At 40.4% G+C, this 25,980-nt stretch overlaps 1 protein-coding gene across 1 annotated transcript; it reads left to right on the forward strand.

Moving 5' to 3' along the window:
* Positions 1 to 934: 934 nt before the first annotated feature.
* On the forward strand, positions 935 to 4,466 carry LOC124141947 (insulinoma-associated protein 1b-like). Its single transcript, XM_046510138.2, has one exon. The coding sequence runs from the start codon at positions 1,298 to 1,300 to the stop codon at positions 2,657 to 2,659; it is 1,362 nt and encodes a 453-aa protein (XP_046366094.1). The 5' UTR covers positions 935 to 1,297; the 3' UTR covers positions 2,660 to 4,466.
* Positions 4,467 to 25,980: the final 21,514 nt, after the last annotated feature.

Below are 25,980 nucleotides of genomic sequence, written 5' to 3' on the forward strand. Positions count from 1 at the left end.
AAAAGGATTAATTCCACCTAACCGATCATATCGTGTTAACTCCTCGCAAACTCAATATGATCTCACTTTCCATACTAATCATCCGTACATTGTTCGTAATTTACCGTGCTGAATTCCTCAGTGTTCAGTAATATTATGTATAAATATTTCATGTTGAGATCTATAGCGATTTGGGACTATCATATCATTTGGGTCAGGTAATGATTTAATCATACACCCCACTCGACAACATAACTCGATCAAGCGCCTCTGACCAACGCCAGCCTACTTGGTCAACATATTTGGTTTTATTCCCATTTCACTGCCCACATCATCAAACAAAGCTATTCCTATCAAAGGAATCAGCGGATAATAATTACCGAAATTCCCTCAACACTAAGGATAAAATGTGTTAATTCCAATTAATCAAGCGAGCGAGCACCTTCTATGTCTGCTGCAGAATGCTTCACTTTTGCAAGGGTATGCGCTCAGAATTTGCTATAGTCATTTAATCACAAGACTGTGTGCAATTTGCATCGAATAACGGAACCCTAGCCTTTGTTACCGTGTATTATATTCATCTATTTTTAACAACCACTACCCTATTGTAACAACACGCCTGTCGCGGGCTTCTTTGTCAGAGAATTTCGGAGCTTTGCAGCTTTTCAGACAACCAAGGCAACTCTCAATTGTTCTTCTTGATATTGAGCGGCAAGTTAGTGGAGATATCCCGTTTTCATTTCTCCACAAATCAGCGCTCAAGTTGCGATACCGTCCCGGCGTAACACAATGAATAGTGTGAGTGGATGTGTAGCAGACGACTGCCACACAGCGCGGGAAACAAAGACTATCGTCTGCCGATGCGGCTCGCGACAGGCTCGTGACGGCCTAGGGGCGGGGCTTAGCGCTTGGAATCTACATATGAATGAGACGGCTGTTGGGCTATATAAGCGAGTTCTCACAACACAGGGACGGATCGGACCAAAAACATTGAAGGAACTGCATTAGTATTTCGACGTATTTCAAAGGATTTCCCTTTGTCATACCTTGACAGTGGTTTATTTCGTTTCTTCACAGACTTTTCGAGAAGTTGAGTGGCTTTTGTGCATTATTTTACAGCGTATGTGACTTTTGCTGCGTTGTAAACTTGACCGTCTCAACCTGGTGCGATCCCCCTTTTTTCGTGTTTTTTTTTCGTGGACATTTCGCATGCCTTAGCGCCACGGAGGTTTTTGAAAACCTCATGTCGTTTTTGTGACTTTGTATTGTGTTGACACCGCAAGTGCCTTAGCTGCTGGACGTCAATCTCCCATCAGCCATGCCTAGGGGATTCCTAGTGAAGCGATCGAAAAACACCGCCTACTCCTACAGAGAACGACGACATTCCGATGATGACAAGAGTGACAGTGGATCAGAACATGAGTACCCATACACCAACTTTGGGTCTCCTGATTCGGGGTATTCTGCAAGCCCAATCTCCATGACATTCAGAGAGAGGGACTCCTTCTTACAGGATCGTGACAACAACAACGTCGCTCCCGCTGGCAGTCCCCTTGGGGTGAGTAACACCAACCTGCACCCCTCCCCACTCTACTTTTCGGCGTTTGACAAACTGAGTTTGTGCAATGACAATTCTCCTCACAGACTTGCTGCGAGAAATGACAACCTCACCGTAGCATCGTCTCCACACTCCCCAAACAGAAAAAGGGGGAATGGGGAAAGTGAGAAGAAAACAGTTGGCACAAAGAAACCAAAAGCGGCTCGCAAGATCAACTTTGACATCGACAAGACATCCCCGGTGTCTGGTACCATCATTCGCGACTTCTCCGACAGCGAAGAAGACGGAGGAAGAATTGTCTGCGGCGACATTGAACCCAGTTACAACTACGTCGAAGTCACGCCAGAAGCCAGAGCGGAACTTGAGAAAATTGAAAACAAAATTGGAGACTATATTTGCCAACTTTGTAAAGACTTTTTCGAGGACGCTTTCCAGCTGGCCCAGCACAGGTGTTCGCGCATTGTGCACGTGGAGTACCGTTGTCCCGAGTGCGACAAGGTGTTCAATTGTCCCGCAAATCTGGCCTCACACAGAAGGTGGCATAAACCAAAAACAACCGCCCCCGCCGGATCAAACAAGACCGTCTCACCTGCCAAGATCTTGCCCGCTGCTCAGACTTCAAACGAAAATAATAACAACTTGGAATCGCTTGAGCAGGCGAGAGTACTTAATAATAAACTGTTATCCCCGTTATCTCCATCCACGCATGACAACCGCGAATCCTCCGGTGACGAGGGTCAGTTCGAGTGTGAAACCTGTGGGAAGAAGTTCAGGAGACAGGCCTACCTAAGGAAGCACGTCGCCACTCATGCTAACGAAAGACCGTTGCCTTGCCAGTTTTGTGGGAAAATCTTCCTCAACGAAACTTCACGTGCTAAACACGAGGCGCAGCATGGCCCAGGAAGCAAAGATCTCTCGTGCTCCACGTGCAACCTGACATTCCCAAACAAGATCGTCCTCGAGAAGCACGTGCGTACTCACAGCAAGGACATATACACGTGCAAATACTGCGCGAGTACATTTTACAGTTCTCCAGGTTTGACACGGCATATTAATAAGTGCCATCCCTCAGAAAACAGACAAGTGATTCTTCTGCAGCTCCCTGTCTCAAGGCCTTGCTAGGCCCGTGGGGAGGGACCCTCTCCCTGCGGGGCCTACCAGCCCTTCAGGGTGGGGATAGACGATATAGACAAGGAGGGCATTATATTCTGTGTGAACACTTAAGGTCAGTTCAGTGCTTATTGTGAATCAAAACTTGCTTCTAGAGGAGAAGTATAAACTTGACTTTATCGTGAGTCCATGTGGCCCATGTACTGTGTTTCGCTTGTGCTGTATTCTATTATGAAGTACAGGCGTGAACAAAACCTCCCTGTACAATCCGGGCCGTAAGTACTGTTGTAATAGCTATGTCAACATGCATTGCTGTATCGCTATGAACCATAGTCTCTCTGTTATCGATATCAAGTCCGGATCGATTCAACCGGACCGGTCCATGTCTGATCCTGTTTCTCTCATGTTTGTATACATATTTTGCCATTGTGTTAATTAGAGATCAATACCCAGTATTAATAACGTTTATTGACCAGCTATAGTATTGTTACACAGATTGATTTATTTTTGAAAGATAATTTCTCGAGTATTTTCTGAGTCAGAGCAGACACCAATTAGGACCTTGTGAAGTGTTTACTGAACAGATTGGTATTATTCAAGATTAGCCCGTGACTCATGCGATCGTCTGTTAATTATACTGTTAGTCACTCTCCCATCGCAGCAAAAGCAGCAGCATTCAGGAATTCCGTCGAACAGCACCCTATAAGGAAGGTGTGCAACGCATTACGTGCCTTTAACTTTGTCCCCAAATTGAAATCCTTATTTATTTATAGACCTTTTATTTATTTACAGCACAGAGTTGCTAGTCATATTTATTTGCTTTATCGAGATTTATTTCTACTTATTTATGCTTGTCATTGTGTTACGTTCTAGTCGGCGTTTTTCGTAATTATTTATTTCTTCAATGTGCAATTTTATTTGGATTTATATTTATAATTTTACATGTGTATTATTGTGTTAATTCTAGTCTCATGATTTGCTTTTTAATGTTTTGGTGGTTCTAGTCCCATTATTATTGTACTCTGGACTTAATTCCTAGTCGTATTTATTTAATGCTATTTAACTTTTTGCCTCTTTTGGGTTAACTTTACACTTTTTCTCATTTTGTTATTACAGAGTTTTATCTATACTTATTTATTCACTCAGAATTGATAAATATCCGATTATGGCAATGCTCATAATTATATATGTCACGCAATATATTCATATACAAATATTTAGTGAAGTGAAAAAGACAATACATCAAATATTGGTATTTATCAAATATCTGAAGATAGCTTATTTATCAAAGATTTATGTTTACCTTATTTAACTTTTACATAATTATGTGCAATGTTTATTGAACCTTTATACACATTCTTGTGCAATAGTTCAGAGTAAATTCACACATTATATATTTACTATGATCGGTTGTATTCTTGAGAATCAGTATTGACTGAGAATTATGAGTTTTAAAGAAATTTATATATATTTCTGAACTTTGTGACCCGTATGCAATGTAAATGATCTATATCAAGTGCCTACTGTGAATTGTGTTTGTGCCTACGTGCATGCCTATGGCTGTCGGTGATTAGGATGTATTCATATATACTTAATTATATCATAGTTACTTAACAAAGTGTCTTTATCAAAGTATCAAATCAATGCCTTACGATGTTATCCGATTATTTCAAAGTCTCGGAAAGTACTTTATTTTTACAGAATATTATTATATACCAGTGAGGCAATAAAACATTGACGATTGTACATCTGTAAGAATATGAATTGGATATTGTATGTATATTTTATGGTTGAACTTGAATAAAGATTGTGAAACAAACTTTTGATTTTTGTGATTATGAAATGTGACACTTTCTGCAGCAGCAGTATCGACCAGGATCGTTGTCCGCCTCGGATGTAAGACAGGCACAAAGAACACTGGCCAAACGTACCTTGTTCCAACATCGATCAATAGTATTGTTGGTTTTGTTCATTTGAACATACAAAAGTGATTCTTAAAGTCATCGAAATTGGTTACGATCGGAGGAACGTACACGTGAAGCGTTTGTTAGTCACATGGAAAACTCGGGTTCGATTCCCGTATGGTAAAATGTGTGTCATTCACCGTGTTATTGCTGGAATATTGCTTAAAACGGCGTAAAACCTCACTCGTTCTATTTCATATTATATCAGGAATTTGCCATTGGTAATGGTAGTTGATAGGTATATTGAGTGGGAATATAAGGACGGTTTGGTTGTAGAGAGGGGTAGGGTAGGGTGGAAGTAGTCGGAGAGAGTTGTGGCACTGTGGTTGTACTCGGAGAGAGGTATGGTAGTGTGATGGTAGTCGGAGAGAGATGTGGCACTGTGGTTGTACTCGGAGAGAGGTATGGTAGTGTGATGGGTGTAGGAGAGAGGTATGGTAGTGTGGTTGTACTCGGAGAGAGGTATGGTAGTGTGGTGGTAGTAGGAGAGAGGTATGGTACTGTGGTGGTAGTCGGAGAGTGGTATGGTAGTAGGAGTGAGGTATGGTAATGTGGTTGTACCCGGAGAGGGGTATGGTAGTCGGAGAGAGGTATGGTACCCGGAGAGAGGTATGCTAATGTGGTGGTACTCGGAAAGAGGTATGGTAGTGTGGTGGTAGTCGGAGAGAGGAATGGTAGTGTGATAGTAGTCGGAGAGAGGAATGGTAGTGTGGTGGTAGTCGGAGAGAGGTATGTTAGTGTGGTGGTAGTCGGAGAGACGTATGGTAGTGTGGTGGTAGTAGGAGAGATGTATGGTAGTGTGGTGGTAGTCGGAGAGAGGTATGGTAGTGTGGTAGTTATAGGAGAGGTAGTGTTATGGTAGTCGGAGAGACGTATGGTAGTGGTAGTGGTAGTGTTGTGGTAGTCGGAGAGACGTATGGTAGTGTGGTGGTAGTAGGAGAGACGTATGGTAGTGTGGTGGTAGTAGGAGAGACGTATGGTAGTGTGGTGGTAGTAGGAGAGAGGTATAGTAGTGTGGTGGTAGTCGGAGAGAGGTATGGTAGTGTGGTAGTAGTCGGAGAGAGATGTAGTGGTGTGGTGGTAGTCGGAGAGACGTATGGTAGTGTGATTGTAGTCGGAGAGAGGTATGGTAGTGTGGTGGTAGTCGGAGAGAGGTATGTTAGTGTGGTGGTAGTCGGAGAGACGTATGGTAGTGTGGTGGTAGTCGGAGAGAGGTATGTTAGTGTGGTGGTAGTCGGAGAGACGTATGGTAGTGTGGTGGTAGTCGGAGAGAGGTATAGTAGTGTGGTGGTAGTCGGAGATAGGTATGGTAGTGTGGTGGTAGAAGGAGAGAGGTATGGTAGTGTGGTGGTAGTCGGAGAGAGCTATATTAGTGTGATGGTAGTAGGAGGGACGTATGGAAGTGTGGTGGTAGTAGGAGAGACGTATGGTAGTGTGATGGTAGTAGGAGAGAGGTATGGTCGTTTGGTGGTAGTCGGAGGGACGTATGTTAGTGTGGTGGTAGTAGGAGAGACGTATGGAAGTGTGGTGGTAGTCGCAGATAGGTATGTTAGTGTGGTGGTTATAGGAGAGACGTATGGAAGTGTGATGGTAGTAGGGGAGACGTATGGTAGTGTGGTGGTAGTGGGAGAGAGGAATGGTAGTGTAATGGTGGTCGGAGAGACGTATGGTAGTGTGGTGGTAGTCGGAGAGACGTATGGTAGTGTGGTGGTAGTCTGAGAGAGGTATGGTAATGTGGTGGTAGTCGGAGAGACGTATGGTAGTGTGATGGTAGTCGGAGAGACGTATGGTAATGTGATGGTAGTCGGAGAGACGTATGGTAATGTGGTGGTAGTAGGAGAGAGGTATGGTAGTGTGGTTGTACTCGGAGAGAGGTATGGTAGTGTTGTGGAAGTAGTCGTAGAGAGGTATGGCACTGTGGTGGTACCCGGAGAGAGGTATGGTAGTCGGAGAGAGGTATGGTAGTCGGAGAGAGGTATGGTACTCGGAGAGAGGTATGGTAGTATGGTGGTAGTCTGAGAGACGTATGGTAGTGTGGTGGTAGTCTGAGAGACGTATGATAGTGTGGTGGTAGTCGGAGAGCCGCATGGTAGTGTGGTGATATTCGGAGAGAGGTATGGTAGTGTGGTGGTAGTCTGAGAGACGTATGGTAGTGTGGTGGTAGTCTGAGAGAGGTATGGTAGTGTGGTGGTAGTCGGAGAGAGGTATGGTCGTGTGGTGGTGGTCGGAGAGACGTATGGTAGTGTGGTGGTAGTAGGAGAGAGGTATGGTAGTGTGGTGGTAGAAGGAAAGAGGTATGGTAGTGTGGTGGTAGTAGGAGAGACGTATGGTAGTGTGGTGGTAGTAGGAGAGAGGTATGGTAGTGTGGTGGTAGTCGGAGAGAGATGTCGTTGGGATGCAGCAGGGACTCATGGGTTCTGCTAGACACTGTGGAGGTAGTTAGTTCTGCTGGGGGAGAAGTCCTTAATCCGCTAACGTCGCCATCGGGGTAATAGTAACAATAACGGTAACGTCAATAGTCGCATCAATACATGCACGAATAGTGACAGCATGAACATCAGCTTTAGCAGCGTTGTACCAATAGAAGTCGCAATACGAAATGCAACAATATTAGTAGTTACGGCAATATCACTATTAGAGGGAACAGCAATGTTAATATTAAGGGGGGAAATTGTTTGTTTGTTTGTCTGCCTGTTGTTTAACGCCAGGTATTCCATGTATATGACGGCACTTTGTAAATAATAAAGTCTAGACCAGACAATCCAGTGATAGACATCATGAGCATCGATCCACGCAATTGGGATACGACGAAATGCACCAACCAAGTCAAGCGAGCCTGACCACCCGATCTATATAGCTGCAATATTGCTGAGTGCAACATCCAAATCGTAAGTCGCCTCTTACATCGAGCAAAGTCGCCTCTTACATCGAGCATAGTCGCCTCTTACATCGAGCATAGTCGCCTCTTACATTGAGCATAGTCGCCTCTTACGACAAGCATAGTCGCCTCTTACATCGAGCATAGTCGCCTCTTACATTGAGCATAGTCGCCTCTTACATCGAGCATAGTCGCCTCTTACATCGAGCATAGTCGCCTCTTACATCGAGCATAGTCGCCTCTTACATCGAGCATAGTCGCCTCTTACATCGAGCATAGTCGCCTCTTACGGCAAGCATGGGTTGCTGAAGACCTATTCTACCCCGGATCTTCACGGGTAACAAAGGTAGCAGCAATATCAATATTAGAAGTAACAGCAAAATCAATATTAGAAGTAACAGCAATATCAATATTAGAAGTAACAATATTAGAAGGAACAACATTATCAATATTAGAAGTAACAACATCATCAATATTAGAAGGAACAGCAACATCAATATTAGAAGTAAAAACAATGTCAACATTAGGAGAAACAACAATATCAATATTAGAAGGGACAGCAATATCAATCTTAGAAGGAACTGCAATATCAATATTAGAAGGAACAACAAATTAGCAGCTGTTAAATCAATATTAGAAGTAGAAGAAATATCAACATTAGAAGTAACAGCAATAGCAATATTAGAAGTAACAACAATATCAATATTAGAAGTATCAATATTAGAAGTAACAACAATATCAATATTAGAAGTAACAGCAATATCAATATAAGAAGTAACAGCAATATCACCATTGGAAGTAACAGGAATATCAATATTACGATTAACAGCAAGACTAACAGTGCATATAGTAACAACTATGTCAATAGTAGAAGAAGCAGCAATATAAATATTCGAAGTAGCAGCACAGTCAATATTAGAAGTAACAGCAATATCAATATTACAGTTAACAGCAAGACTTAATGTGCATGTAGTATGAACAATAGCAATATTAGAAGTAACACCAATATAAATATTATAAGTAGCAGCAACGTTAGCAGCAGCAACTTGTAGTAGAAAGTAGCAGTCAGGTACATCGTAGCAGCAATTGTAGTAACATATCATTAATAGCATAAGCAACAAGGGGATACATGTTCTGATGACAAAGCACGAGAACTAGGCCTCATAAGGTCAAAAAATGGCCAGAGCTATGTATTTTTCTTCTCTTTTTAAAACAAGAAGACAGTGTATACAAATTACAATTCGATAAACTTCATATAGGAGTGTGAGAGTTAATGAGAGTATTAAAGAAATGTCTTTTTATTTAATTAATCCTATACAAATCCTTAAACCTAGATATATAATGTCTGGCCAAATACAGCTATTTATTCCTCTAATGGCGTTCGTTCCGATGGTAGACAGTGTGTGTAGACTGTGTAAAGGTATGTACGTGTTGGTCTGTAGTCGATGCGTGTTCGGGTGAAAAGACGGACAAGACAAGCAGATTGGTCGTCATCGTTGTATTACATACGCCCGAGGAACTGGCACAGCCTCATTCACTGTGTTCTTGTTTAGCTGGTCCCGTTAAATCCCCGTAGAATCGGATTAGTGTCAGAGGCTGTGAAGGCTTGCGAGATGAATAGAAGTCACAATGTTGCGTAATAACGACACTGTAATCTTTCAGGTCACTGGACTCGATTTCGGCCGTCGCATTTGATTTGTGTCAAATCATTCAACTAATATTCATTATTAACTATGAGTTTGATTTGAATTGACCTCTCTTTCAGTCATAAGCCATGCGTCAAGAGATATGTGGCTGGTTGTTACGACAATTTGTCTGAGTGATTTGTAAACAGTATTATACAGTTATGTCAAATCATGTCTGCTTATTGTGGGAGGAAAACCCGAAGTGATGCAGGGTTTGGATGATTAACACTTTGGCGAAACACTCGAGCACGGGTATGGTGCTGACAGCCAAGAAAGATTATCAGGGAGAATCTGGGATTCGAACCCACGATCATAGGTTCCCTGGCATTCCTAAGGGACACAAATGCACAAAGTGTTGCGTTGCCTTAGACTACTGGGCCATCGTGCCCTCTTCGAACAGGACTTGGTAGTTAGTTTGAATTTATTTACGACACTCGTTGCATTCAATTATTTAGGTAAGCTTGATACATTGTCTGGTGTCATGCGTAGCTTACCCCCATGAACGATTCTGATATTGCCGTTGGTCTCTGATTCGCTTTGATTATGATTCCTAGTCTGTCATCTCCCTACGGTTAGAAAGCGGACAACTCCTACAGGCTTATCAATGGGGCCTGTTGGTATACAGTTCGGACTGGACTGGACTGGAGCATTTTCCCAGTTATATCACGGCGTGTCATCTTACTGTGGAAGGAAAGCCCGAAGTAATGCAGGTCTCAGACGTTTACCACTTCGGTGAAACCCACGAGCACGGATACGGTGCTGACAAACCTAGAAACATAATCGGGGCGAACCGGGATTCAAACCCACAATCATAGCTTTCTGGCGTGTCCAAAGGACGCAACACTGCACAGCGACGAGCACGGTATACTGCAACCCACGAGCACGGGTATACTGCTGACAAACCTAGAAACATAATCGGGGCGAATGGTATAGGCTGAAAGCAATATGGCCGGTTCAACCAATCCATTTGTCTTATGACAATAACATATGCTAAAAAGGCAGAAAAGAAGAATCTTCAAAGAATCGACAGTCGATAAGTTAATATTCTCAAAATCAGGATTCGATTATTCATATATGAACGATGTCCTGTTGTTTCTCCTGATTGACGTGCAAGCTGCACACTCAGTATCATATAATGCATATAACTTACATGTTAGGAGATAAACATACTGTGCTTTCAATGTAGGGCAACGTTACCTATGGAAGGTTTCAAATGGCATATTTAACGCTGTTAAATCTACAGGTAACCTAGCTCAACATTGTAGGTTTATCTCAATTCTATCCTGACGAAATAAAACGTGAACCCCTTGGTGTGACAAGGATGAGTTCAATATCTTAAGTGGTTGTCGATCTGAAGTTACGAAATTCCCACACTGCTTATATCGAACATTGTTTTTTTTTTATTTGTTTTTTTTTACATCAATATGCCTTACTCGCATATACGACAGATATTGAAAGTGTGTAGACCAGCTGCTTCGTAAGCAAACACAAAGTGGGTACCCCTAAACATAAATAAGCAAGCCTTGAAAGGTTTAGTTCTGTACCACGCGTCACTATTGTGACGTTATATCGCTCATTGTGCGCATATATATGGCGTTACCGTCGGCTACAAAAGAAGCGCCAAATTTCAAGCTCTCTGTTGTCCCGAAAACTTTAGATACACTCTGCTAGAATATTTCTATCGTTGTTTCCTGCCCAAAATGTATTGTCACACATGCTACAGTAAGATTTGGTAACTGCAACTCTACATTTTGTAATTCATAATTGAACACATCATGGTTTGATAATGCCTACCGACAATTATCGAGACAGAAGTACCTCTCTCGAAATATTTTCTTCGGCGGAAATGTGGATGTCAATAGAGCTGTTTCACAGTCAGATGTGGTTATTGTGACTTGAAACCTCTCATTGACTTGAAACCTCTGTTTTCCAAATTCATGGTAAAATGGTAATATTTGTTATTCATAACACTCGAAAGGATGATATTTATATATTCACGACCACCATCTTGTAAATGGCGGTCAACTTGAAAACAATTCTTTTAGGCCCGTAGATAGTTTTAACATAGTTCGTGGTATATACGTGAACTTTGTTTTCAAGGTTTTAATTCGTTTTTGTGTGAGGACGTTTCTGTTCTTGTTCTCTGAAGAAGGTAACTTTGATCAAAGCGGATGTACATGCTTGGTTTAAAGAGGACATCTTTTCCAGGTCGTATAAAATATTATACCAATTAAAATGTAATAATGTCCAACAGATACAATACGTTAAACTCGGGTTCATGATTATATACTACAAATATCATTTACAGCTATCTCCTCACCAAAGTCCACAACTTTGTAACTGAACGCTATCAAACATGCACATTGACGTGTCTGCATTCCATCCCTATAATGACGTGTCTGCATTCCATCTCTATAATGACTTGTCTGTATATCCATCCGTATAAGGAAACAGAGATTAAAAACCGTATTTGATCGAAAGGTACAAAGACGTCACTGAACGCTGCTCTTGACGTCCAACTGACGTCCAATTGACTCCAATGAACTCACATAAAAGTGAAAGTCAATTTTTTATTTTTATATCACTATTTTTACCTCGAAGGATGTAGATCTACACACAATTTTATTTAGTAGTGTGACTACATGTTTACACTGACAGCCACTTAACAGCCAGCTGTATCGCGGCATGTTGTAGTTCCTCAAAAGGAGAATGACGTGAGCGTATGTGTGCTCTCAGTATTCTACAGTGACGTCTTTGTAGTTTGTTTACAACAAATATATTCAAGTAGTATCATCATTAGTAGAGACGGCCTGTTAACAACTACCTCAGTAAGTCAGTCACAGTGACAGCGCGTCATAATATATTTACATCAAATACAAGACGTCAAAATGGCCGGCACGATAAACGTAACGGGAGAGATTTTTAAAGTTGTATATGAACCTGTAAATGAATTCTGTATGTATCCGCCCAAGGGAATTCCCAGGGGTTTCTCAAGGAATGTGGACGAAGTCAGTCAGTGTTTACGTTATTTCAGGAATACAGTGTCGTGTATAAAAACATATGAACGTCAAATTGTGTCGTTCATACACTTATGAACGTCAGTTTCGCGGCCATATGACCGACCTCTCGCCCAATGGAAAAGCCGTATCTGGTGTAAACTTCACATTTTAAAATATCTTCCTATAAAATCATGACCAGTAATTGTTGCACTTACGAATAGAAAATAAAGTGAACAGTGGGCTCTTCATGAAACTCCAATTTGAAGTATATCCGTCGAGTGATACTTCATAAGTTAATTAGCAATATTAATCTCCATCATGTTGATAACTTCAACATTACCCCCTCCCCCTTTCCCTTTACCCCCGTATCTCAGGCACAACCCATTAACCCCACCCGCATCCACGGCCTTTATCGTCTAATATTGATCAGTCTGTATTTTGGGTTGAGATTTTATCACTTATGACCATTTCCTTCTTTCAATGATGCTGAGCTTTACGTGTTGAATCCAAGCCAGCTTTGTCTCGCGACTGCAGCTGGGGGTCACGTGACGAGATCTCGCCGGGACCTGAAATGATGTCTCCACGTGTACTGCGATAGACAAAGGGCTCAACTCTATTCCTGTTTCCAGTGAGCAGTATCTGAGGGTTATTAATTGTACTTTTATGTCATAATAATCTTGCACTGCTTCGAGCTAATTTTTCGATGGAACGAGGGTGTTTGCTAGCGTATTGATTTATTTGTTAAAGCGGGGCAAAACATTTGTGTGTGATTACATATCTGGCATGTGTTTGTTAAAATTGCCATACCGTATTGGAACGATGTATTGAAATGTAAGGGTCATTTATGAATTTTTAATATTATAAGTATTTAAAAAATAATAATTTACTATTAGAATTTGAAATAATGTCTCAAAACCACTCAATAGAAGCACAAGCTAAATAGCGGGAAGACAACGCATTCCGGAATATTCATATGGTCACCATGACCCCAGGTTTTGTTGATTAGAAACCATGCTCAATGCATGCTGTCACATTCTCTAGTCCCGAACAAGTATATCACATTTTATTCAGAAATGGAAATGAAGTATTATTTTATACATCATGACATATAATGAAACTTCATTTGTCCTACTTTAAGGTCTCCAGTGGTAAACATCTACGTCATTCCTTCTTCAGCAGCATGACTCGCCGCGATCTTACTGAAATACTGTTCAATGATCAAGATTAATGTTGTGAATGTCTATACAATGAAACCTCGTTATTCCGAACCATTTCAGTACTTGTGGGGACGTCCAGTGACACCAAGATGTATATGGACGGAGGTTTTTCTGCTGTTGGTTAAAGTAATATCTGTGTTTGTTTGTTTCTTCTTTTGTTGTTGTTATTATTATCATTATTATTGTTGTTGTTGTTGTTGTTTTACGATCAAACAACCCATTGGTTGATGTCTGAGCCGAATTCTAAATTATAGACCAGAAAAAAATGTAATATATTATCAAGAATGTTTTGCTTTTTAATTCTTACATCTTTTCCCCTTGTGGTCTTGTCGCCATAGGAACATTGTGTTGTTTCATATCGAAAGAAAATTATTTTCCGATTAATAGAAACAAAATTCAATTTAAGGCCATTGAATCATTCCTAAATTACATCACCGAAGTATCCCATGGGTAATTATGCTTTCGTTCATGCTATGCGGTCGATATTTAACAAATAACGTTAATATAAGGAAAATAAACAAGCCTCGAGTAGGTAATTTGATAGCTTGTATCATTAATCTTAAGAACAAACCCGTCAATCACCACAAGGTGAACCGACAAGCTATTGACATCCCCGAGTGCGCTATTAATTACTTTCAACCCTTGGAGTCTGGCGATCTCTTGGGGGAAAGCATCGCTCTGTGCTATACTGACTTAAAGACAATAATTATAGCGGAATTAACCTCGTCTAGAGAACCCCTCGGCTTTACCCATTGTGTATAAACATGTAACTATACCCTACCAAGCCCGATCTGCATCGAGACAATTAGTAAAATCACATCTCGGGGAAAAATCAATGGAGTGGACACCTGTCCAGTGATATCAGATGTCGCACCACGCTGTCATGGAGCTTTGTCACGTGGCCTTGTACGTAAAACGTGTTATTACTGGTCTTGTTATAAAGCTTTATATCAAAGGGTGGTTCATAACAGAACGGGGAATCTACAGATGGCCATATGTGTTAATGTGCCAAGAGATCATGTGAAATATGAGACTCAGTATTTGTGTTTGTTTGGGGGTATTACGATACACTCTTCAGAGGATTTGCTTAAATTCACACCAGTATATTTGAAGTGTTACTTTGTAATCATTTCCCTTTCTTGTTATTCGTATTGCCATCATACCATTGAGGTTTTGACTCCGTTTTTATTTTCATACATTGTCTAAAGTCATATCGGCTATATGGCATATCAGTAAGATTTAAAACCAAAAAAATAATAAAACGAAAACAGAATATAAAAAGTCAACGCAAGAGAAGAACCAGTCTCGATTATCCGAAACAGATTCCATATGGCGTTAAAGGCCAACATAGAGTTGAAAATTATGTGAATGGGTCAATGAAAATCTAAGATGACACCTGGCTTTCGCGAAAATGTAAACACACAATTTGCATACAAAGTGCCTTTTTGTTTATTATTTTTCGCTGCACAGTTCAACAACTTGCGACAGCGGCCTGTAAGAAGAATCGAGTCTTAACAAGAAATCAACTAGCAAGTAACGAAAAGTTGAGCCTAGTTATGATTTAATAAGCCTTTACGATATAGACAATAACCCTTGTGATATGAATTGGCATTCTCTTTGAATTTGTTGTCGATTTATAATAATTTTTGTCTACAAAGCTTCCTATATTTGGTCAAATATATTTGATTTTGGAATCAGCCTCAACTAAATAGATGCAAAACAATATGGCGAAAACTGACTCGCATTTGATGAAATTTAAGAATTAAACAAACACACCTCAGTTGATTTCATCCCCACCCAAGAGTTAAACAATTAAGCATACTTTAACTCAGATCAAAATATGCATTGCAATTTAATCCAATTACAAACAGAAATCCCGACACGACATTTGCAGAGACGCCGCTATGGGAGCTCAGAGGGCACCTGCAGGGTCCCCTCCCTCTCCCTCCCACCCCATCCCCCACCCCCCCTTGCTGTCGCGTGCCGTACCCGACCGGGTATTGTCCTCAACTACCCGGGAGCGCACGTGCCAATTACTATCCCATTGCCACGCGTTCTTGCTTACAGATAGGGCTGGGCTACTAGCGTTTCAAAGGGCCCCAATGTCCAAACCTTGAAGACGCTTGTATGCCTTACTTGAAGGTATTGTCCTGTATTAATATTCTATTGACTTAGCTAACAAAGTCTGGCCTTGTGTTTGAGATTCGCACCCCGGAATACCGATGTCAGATTAAAGTCTTTGTTTAAATATCGATGTTTTGGGTTTCATAAGATTCTTCTCCGATTTTGTTTTTGGCCTGGCTTGTGTTTCAAATCTCGCAACTGAAACGAGCGGCACGTCCAGGATTTAATTATAATTAGATTTAAATTATATTTCAGAAATATTATGCCCCATCTGGATTTGAAGTTTCTGCATCTTTTTAATTATGGGTGTAACGTAAGAGTGTGTTATGTCACATTAAAGGGATCCCCGGAGCTCCGGTGTTTGACTGGCTTTGTCTGTCTAGACACAGTTCACGTCGCATTGATAAGTTACCTAGTATAGCGCTATCTTGCAACGTGATACTCAGTTATCTACCACCCAGTAATGTGATACCAGTTATGTGATACCAGTTATTTGATACCAGTAATGTGATACCAGTAATGTGTTACCCAGTAATGTGATACCAGTAATGTGTTACCCAGTAATGTGATACCAGTAATGTGTTACCCGGAAATGTGATACCAGTAATGTGATACCAGTAATGTGTTACCCAGTAATGTGATACCTAGTAATGTGATACCAGTAATGTGTTACCCAGTAATGTGATACCAGTAATGTGATACCAGTAATGTGTTACCCAGTTATGTGATACCAGTAATGTGATACCAGTAATGTGTTACCCAGTAATGTGATACCAGTTATGTGATACCATTACTGTGATACCAGTAATGTGTTACCCAGTAATGTGATACAAGTTATGTGATACCTAGTAATGTGATACCAGTAAAGTGATACCAGTAATGTGTTACCCAGTAATGTGATACCAGTAATATGATACCTAGTAATGTGTTACCCAGTAATGTGATACCTAGTAATGTGCCACTTTCAATGTGTTACCCAGTAATGTGCTACCCTATAATGTGCTACCCGGTAATGTGATACCCAATAATGTGATACATAAAGCAATTTAATACCAGTAATGTGATATCCAGTAATGTGCCACTTTCAATGTGTTACCCATTAATGTGATAACACTAATATCATACCAAGTAATGTGCTATCCAGTAATGTGATACCACTTATATCATATCAGGTAATGTGCTACCCAGTAATGTGATACCACCAATATCATACAAAGTAATGTGATACCAGTAATGCCATACCCAGTAATGTGCTACCTGATATTATGCTACCTTATAATGCGCTTCCTTCTCATTTGCTGACCGCTTCCGTGGTCTAGTGGTGGAGCGTTGGCCCCGAGAGCGGAAGGTCGGGGGTTCGATCCCTGGCCGCGTCATTCCAAAAATTACCCTGCTTGGCACTGGGCATTAGGGGGATAAAACAAGGACTGTTGAACTTCGACATGGTATCTCAGTGGGCTAAAATCGGCATAAGGCCGGACTAGTACGAGCAGCTACACAAACAGACATACACACACACGTGCATGTACGTCGCTATGTAAGTGCGTCCATCTTGTACTCGACGTTAACCCCATTTCACCTCACCTCACTTATTCAATGTGCAACCCATTACTATCTTTTGTCCGGATATACAAGGTCCCGTTGTACGTCGAAAGAGAGGACATAAACAAATGATTTCATAACATCTAAATATAAGCGATAAATCATTTCGATATTCGCGAAAAGGTGAGCGCATCCTGCCCCACCGGTGGCACCCGTCACAAACACATGCAAAAGCAAGTCAATTGTTCAACAGAACATAAAACTGAAACATGTATTAGAATCAAACTACCAATGAATTAGAAAAAAAATCTTTAAGGGGAAGCACACAATCGAATTTTCCTGTGTCAGAAGGTGTCATCATGGCTTCAAATACGGTTAAGGGGGCACGGATGGCCCAGTTGTCTAAGGCGCCGCAATTCGCTGTGCAGAGTTGCGTCCCTTGGACACGCCATAAACCTATGATTGTGAGTTCAAATTCCGGTTCGCCCCGATTGTGATTCTTGGTTTGTCAGCACCCGTGCTCATGGGTTTCATGAAAGTAGTAAACTTCTGAGACCGGCACCAGTTTCCTTCTTTACTAAGCTGACGCGCAGTGATATAACTGGAATATTGTTCAAAGCGGCGTTAAACCAAACTCAATCACTCATTCACGGTTAATAAAGGGTATGCTGTTTACAATGCATCAAAACATTTTACGTTATTGATTAGGCACAAATGTAAATCGTCATTTAAAAAGACAAATCTGAAGAAGAATCCTAAAAATCTTACATTGATCTGTTTTCAAAATGTCTTTATTTTGTTTTCAGTTTTAAATACATGATCGTTTGAGCAACGAACTCTATTACTACGTATTTTCGCCCCCCTATCGAAAAAAAGTAAAACAATTATTATTATTTTTTTTTTAAAGCACACGTCTAATAACATCCATTTTTAGCTTTTGCTGTCGGCTAAATGAACACGACTCGTCTCAGTTGCTAAAGATTAATGCATTTATAGAATATTTGATGAAACGTTACAACAGTTAATGCGTAAAAAGGCAATATTTGTCATTAAGTATTGAAATTATCAAAACGTGATTTCCTGTTGTGAGTTCTCCAGTGTTGTCTTCGATGCAAAGTGTTAGCTTGGTAGTATCCAGTTACTGGTGTTTGATTGGATAATTTAATGAAATTATTACACGATCAGATTATGAAAAATAATAATGACTTCCCAGTTTCCACTCGCTCGCATGAAAAACTACAACTATTTCGATTTGAGTCGTTTTGCTGCCGAGAACGCCGGGTATTTAACGAGGGACAACACGCTATTCCTCTCTGCACATTGCAATCTTACATACAGCTGTGAGTGAAAAAAAAGTATGTAAACTTTTCTCTTTACTGAAACTTAGGAAATTATTACAATACATTAGCAACTCTGTCGAGGATTCACTCTATCATCGTTAATAAGAAAAAAACTTTTGCAGACAAACATCTTGAATATGCAAGCTGTAGACAATGAATCACAGCTGAACGAAGCCAATGGGTGACTGAGTGAGTGAGTGAGTGATTACTCTAGATCTTTAATAGCTTTAGCGTTATTTCGGCCGTGACACTGCGAGTGACTACAAGAATTGTATTAATACATTAAACCCATGTGGGGAATCATACCCCGGATTCCGATGTGACTATTTCATTCATTGTCTCTACGATCAGCTATTTTGTTTCTTATTTTCACTCTTCACTACTGAGTTATGTTACTTCTAGTTTCAGATTGCCACATCTGCAACCTTGAGGTTAAAAGCATTCGCTCGTCACGCAGAAGGCCCGGCTTCGATTCCCCACATGGGTACGATTCGTGAAGCCTATTTTTGGTGTCCCCCGCCTTTGACTAATCATCGGTAAAGTACATTCGTTTTGAAGGTCTGAAGTGATCTTAAGGGCTTGTCCATTCATTCTGGAGCTATTGGCTGATCTTCAGGGCTTGACCATTCATTCTGGGGCTATTGGCCGATCTTTAGGGCTTGTCCATTCATTCTGGAGCTATTGGCTGATCTTCAGGGCTCGTCCATCTATTCTGGTGATATTGCTGATCTTTAAGGGCTTGCCCCTTCATTCTGGAGGTATTGGCTCTTCAGGGTTCGTCCATTAATTCTGGGAGTCTTAGCTGATCTTCGGGGCTCGTCCATCTACTCTGGTGATATTGCCGATCTTCAGGGCTTGTCCACACTCATTCTGGGGGTCTTGGCCAATGGGTGACTGGACTACCATCAGCTGATCTACAGGTCTGTCCTCGCTATGTGACCATTACCTGATCTTCAGGTCTGTCCGCGCTATGTGACCATTAGCTGATCTTCAAGTTTGTCCTCGAGGTCTGAATACATACACCGATTGTCAGGAGCTGCCTACTACAAGATGTACTGGTAACAGATCTCAGTCGGAATCCCCATGGGATAATAAATCTGTTTTATCATGGACGGATCAAATGTTTGAAACAAAATATTCTCGTACCTACACAAGGCACCAAGATCCACGTGGATCAGTTTTTATATTGATGAATCATTTTGAGAAATAAGTTTGAAACTACGAACACATATACAGACACATTCTCAATGCCATTTTGTTACAAAAGATTTAAAGTATTCCATCACATTTTCTGCAGGCTGCGACACCATCCGTCCCACGGAGATGTCGGCTGTGCCTGCGAACTCAGACTTAGATAATCTCGCGTACCCTCGCGATATTTCCAAGTCACGTGTCACTAATGACTATTCTCCACACGAGCCCGGGGTTATCAGCGCTGTGATGACGTCATATACCCGTCCCGATGACAATGCCTTTGGTGTGTCACATCCATTGTCGCTTGAGTGGTATCAACATATCCATGGTGGGTAAATTAAATGCGTTAATATTGACATAAAATCGGATACAGGGGATATTTAATTCTAATCCTGATGCGAAAGATCCGGGATTTTAAAACTGGTTAAATACGAAGAGCGGGAACGTCAAAGTTTATTTTCTCATTTTCACTTTTCAATTGTGATACATGTCGTGTTCACTGGGGTTCGGAGACAGAGAAAGCTACTTTTATATCAGATTGATGGCCTCTATATCAGCATCCTCTCTATTTTAAGTCTCGTAATATCCCGTTGCATCAGGTTTAAATGCGTTACCTTTGACACATACACATCAGCAGCTCGTTCATGGCAATTATGCTCAATAACTAATTAAATTTCAAATTTCAAAATGACTTGAGTCACGTTATGAACCAAATATTCTTGTTCATTCAATTAATTAAGAGTAAACCAATGTGTTTCTAGGACATACGTATTCTACAAAGAGGATTTAAGGTTTTTGTTTATTTGTTAATTAGCGCCACACTCAGTAATGTTTCAGCTGTATGACGGAGATCTGTAAATAATGGAGTCTTGACAAGGCAGTCGAGTGATTGACATCATGAGGATCGATCCTCGCAATTGGGATACGATGACATGCGACAACCAAGTCAGCGATCTTGACCACTCGATCCAGTTAGTTGCATCTTACCACAAGCAGGAATGCTGAAGACCAATTCTAACCTGAATCTTCACGGATCACCATTTGAGGCAATACTGCAGATTTAACCTTTTTACAAATAAAAGTGACGAAAGTATTTATTAAGACTAGCGAGTTGTAACCTGGCTCTCAGATTATGTAAGGGGGTGTACAAGTGGTCGACCCCATTTTGCCTAACTTTGGGTTTAGAGGATTACGGGATTTGGGTATAGCCTGTATTGAAGTTCGTCAGCTTGTCAGAGAAAACTAAAACAAATATTGTAAGATATGAAGAAGAAAAAGATTATTTCATAACCGTGTCACGTATTGTGTACATGTTATTTATTATGTTTATTAATAACATACTAAAGCATACAGTTAGCTGTTAAATGTGTATATTTATATAACATACTTAAGGATACAGTAGGCATATTAACTAGAATAGGATTTTGTTTTTCCCACCTTGAGCATTAGTGATGAACATGCTATTAACCTTTGCGTTATAATGGTGCATCTGTGACGAACACTTATATGCCTACCCATGTCAAGTCTGTTACTAAGTTTAACTGACCAAAGTCAATTTTCAAATTAACAATTTTCACATGAATATGATTTCAACCATTTTATTGGCACATGCGGTCATGGTGAGCCGATTTACCAGAAACAGACTATAACTAATCCTCCTTGTGTTCCCGGTGCTGCTGCTTCTTGTTGTTTTATCAACATTCGAGATAAGCAGACATTTCCCATATACATTTCCGATTGTCGGATTGACATGTGTCGGATTAACGAGACTTGACTGTATGTCATTTTATGTCAAGAAAAAATGAGTTTAAGCGAGGACCCATCAATCTGTTCGAGATATCAGTATTCAAATTTAATTCACGGAATACGTTAATCTGTTACTTCATATAAAAACTATCAGTTCAGTACATCGATATATTCGAGATAACGGAGTTCGACGAAATGGTTACGCGAGAAACGACAGAACTTGTAATATTTAGACATCCCCTCCTTACTGATTACCGATTTGTAGTGCTTATGGTATCTATTACAATGTTCATAAACATCACAAACACTTTCAAATAAATTCTTAATTAAACAATCATGCAAATTAAATATTTATGATAACTACCCTATGATAATTTCACACAATTTTTTTTTAAATTATTAATTTTTCACCAACTGAAGGATAACCAATTCTTATACTTCTTCATTTTAAAAAAAAATGTACATGAATGTGAAAAAAAATAAACTCTACGATAAACATTGCCAGCCGACTCAAAATAATGCAGAGTTGTTATACAGATCAACAAGACATCTTCAACTACAACAACGCGATGATCTAACAATGCTATTGTGACTCACAATGACTGCGTCCAGATTCAGCTGACTAATTAGTAACGACATCCGTGTATCGGAACGACAGCTTCCCTGGACACGTGGTCGATGACGCGTCGACAATGACGTGTTCGCACGGACAACGTCGGTATGTCATCCCTCATGACGTGTACCTCTGCAATCAAACTTAGTTGTGCATAATTCATAGAGCCGGGCATGATTTCACACGCTAATTGACTTGATGTGTCATCCAAGGATATTAATCTCAAGCTTAACCAAATATGGATACCGTCAGCTTGAATCACAAACAGATGATCAATCAGATTTAATATGACTCTAGGTTATAGTTAGTTAATTGATTTTAAGAGTGTGAGCAATGGATTTCGTCATTTTAACGAGCGTGCTTTTATGACAGTTGTAAACCTCAATTGTGTGTCCATATCAGTGTCGGATAATTGGATAAAAGTTAGATATTTGTATACTTTTTCCAGTTATTCAGTGAATCCCTATAGTTCGCACCTCGTTAATCCGGACAACACTGCTTTTCGGACGATTACTGTTAGGAACGTCAGCTTACATAACCCTTTACCCGTGTTTCGTTAATCCGGACATATGTTAATCCGTACGATTTCACTTGGCCCGTACCGTCCGGATTAACGGGGTTTCGCTATAGATACGAATGTTCAGTGCACTGGATTTAACTTAGCTCCGGTAACAGCAATAAATTATCCATGAACTGTTCGTTATTTTCCCAAATGTAAGGATACATGGAATTGTTTTCAAAGACTGAATACAGTTATATGTCAATCATGTTATTTATTTCATATTTGTGTTTTTTCTTCTTCGGAACCCTTTGTACAGTGAAACTTCGTGAGTCCGGAGACCCTGCCTACTGGATGATCTTAAGGAAAAAAATAAAAATATTTCCTCTAATAAGCGGATCGGCGCTTATTCTTTGAATAAGCTTCTAAAACCGGCGAGCATTGGAGGCCTAGTAGCAATTAGAGACCCGGCGCATCATATTTAAACTATGACACAGTTCTTCTTCTTTACAACATTTCAATCTCCTCTTCCTCGTCTCTAAGTATCGTTATTCCAAGGAGAAGTAATTGAAAGCTAATATTTTCGCCGCTTATTAGAGACCCGGCGCATATTGTGAAGTACGCTGCTTCGCATCCGGCGCTTAGTACAGGAAATACGGTGCAAATGATTATCATCCCTGCCGATGATTCGTTCAACCGGGCGATTATCGAGATATATCCGTATAAGTGTTTTATTCACATCGTCTTCGAAATGGTTTGCGGGCAAACATTTTGGCAACAATGGCAAATATCATTTGGGAATTCAGATGTGCAATTGACATACAGATGTGATCCGACCAGTTACAAAATTTAATTGTTCTCGTACTTGATATGTTTCCAGTGTCAATTTATCCTTCAAAAACAATATATTTCTTAATCTTAAATAAACTATACCAGTTACCATATATATATATGATACACTATATTGTCAACCGCCCGCATCAAACATCAGTGTACCAATCTTAGCCTAGTAAATGTGGTCACATTCTAGTAATAACAGTTTGTAAACCTTCACATATTTGAATATTCATAAGCAGTATTATAGAATCGTACGCATGGGAATGCTTGCAAAACTTCAACCTCAGTATACACCGCCATGGGTCATAAAACCAATAGTGACTGAGCCACAATACCAAGGGAGGTCACCTCGCGCTGACCTCCCCCCACGTGTTAACGGTACATCAGGTACAGGTACCCGCTCCTCAAGCTTCATCAATCTTTGATAGTGTTAAATGCATCTGCCCTCCATCTGTCGCCGACCGTGCATACAAGCATGCCAGGACATAGAGTGCTGAAGGCGGTTTGAGACGCCCATTTGAATGAATGCCTACCCGCCGTGGAACACTTCATATTTAGCATTAATGTTTTATTACTCCAGGAGCCGTACTCAATAATGGCGGCCATCTGCCTCTCCCATATAGTGGTCTTTACAATCCTATGCTGGTAATATGCTGGAGATTTACACTATCAGTATAATGATTATTGATATTAATAATTTCCCAAAGCTGCTCTGACAATAAAAAAACGAAAGTCGTCCATTTTATGACGATACCGTGTCTTTTATGTTATGGATCGTGTTCGGGTGGGAATGTTTTATTGTATCAATTAGCTACGCAAATTAACAATGGTCACATTAGATTATGAAATGTATTAGCATACATTTAAAGCGAATTGAAGCATTGACACGTCTGTTTTAAAACGATGTACAAATGTTTTTAATGTATGGTTGGGGGTGGGGGGGGGGTGGGGGGGGGGGGGGGGGGTGCGCTTATGAAGTGAAGACTACACAGTACATGTACCGGTATGAGAGGAAATGAGTTACAGCAGAATACTCTGTTGAGATATGTTAATTTGTTATGTATTTTGTAGTAAAATGCTATATTTATATGATAGAATGATATGAATATTTCACGCTGAAACTATTGTTTTCTCTATCCACATCTGACACAAACAATTTACTTGACAAAATGATTCACGTACCCTCCGTGTATTTACCGTTGTTAAAAATTAAATTTCAAAATACCAACTTCGAAAGATGTTTTTAAAATTAACTTGTCAACATGTAATATGAGTGGCTTAAGAAACTATACCGAGTTTGTTTATTATGTCATTGAAATTGAAAGAATTATTATTTTATTGATTATGTCAATTTAACCATCACTCATCCTGCAACAGTTTGTTAAAGTAATATGTGACTGGGTATTTTTTTTGTAAACATAAATTAGTTCCATGAAAGCATTTGCGATACATGACATTGCCACAATACTAAAATAAGACAAAATGCCAAGGACGAATGAAATATTAATGATAGGATTATTATCAACAGAGATAAACACCCAGAGAAATATTACATCCGTTTATTTATGGGTCGGGGACCATCAGCATTTATCTCAGAAAGTTCCATTACAGAGCCTGGTATTCCACTCAACCCAATCTCGGAGCTTCAACATTTGCACAGCGAATTCCGTGTCGCTATCTTGACAGAGTACGCGAATGATCAATCACACGAGCGGAAAAATCGGAGGTTCTCCATAGCGATGTTGACGCGCAGTCTGTTCTGAAGCAGTATCTGTACATCATCGGTTGAGTCATGTCGATACATACCGACCTCACGACAGTGAAACCTCGTTTATCTGGACGGAAGTGTTGTAAAATCGACCGGAATAACAACTTTTTGATTTGTCGGCGTCCATACTAACGAGGTTTGCTCTAAGTAACAGATGTGGAGTGGCCTAGTGGTATAGCATTGTCTCGTCACACAAGTGACAGGGTTCGATTCCCAACGTGGATACAAAAGGTGATAACAACGGCGTAAAACACTTCTCACTCACGCGTTTCATATCACGCGACACCCACGTAACAACTGCGTCGCTTACTGCTGCTCCTACTTCGGCTACTACTACTACTACTACTACTACTAATGCTACTACTACTACTAATAATACTGCAACAACAACTTCTACTACTACTACTACTACAACTACTATCCTTGTGATTGTCATATTTGTCAGAAAGCCGTTTGAACCCAAATGTCTTTTAATTTCGTTTCGTTGCTTAGTTTAACTTTAGTTATGCTCAGTTCGTTTCTTTCACCATTCTCCACTTTACATATGTACCACAATGGCAGTCAGGAGTGTTGCCAATGTGCGCGAGCAACCTGAAATACAATTCTTTACGTTGAAACTAGCCTTGGCATCATATATCCACGACGAACCGCCCTTTCCGTGTCTTCAGGGTGGCCTTCTGGGAGGTGTGGTCGCTATCACTATGGTTTGATTCTTTATGGTCCCCTGGTGTCCCAAACCCTGGTCAATACATATCAGACTGCAGATCCCGACACATACAGTGGACCGCATTACCTCGAACAGCGCCATTCTCAGAGATATCATCCTGGTTTAAGTTGGTTGGTTATTTAACGCCACACTCAGCAATATTCCAGCTATATGACGGCGGTCTGTAAATAATCGAGTCTAGACAAGACAATCCAGCGAAT

This window comes from Haliotis rufescens, unplaced genomic scaffold (assembly GCF_023055435.1).
Source record: "Haliotis rufescens isolate VD_foot unplaced genomic scaffold, xgHalRufe1.0.p SCAF_3, whole genome shotgun sequence".
In the NCBI taxonomy this organism is placed as follows: Eukaryota; Metazoa; Mollusca; class Gastropoda; order Lepetellida; family Haliotidae; genus Haliotis; species Haliotis rufescens.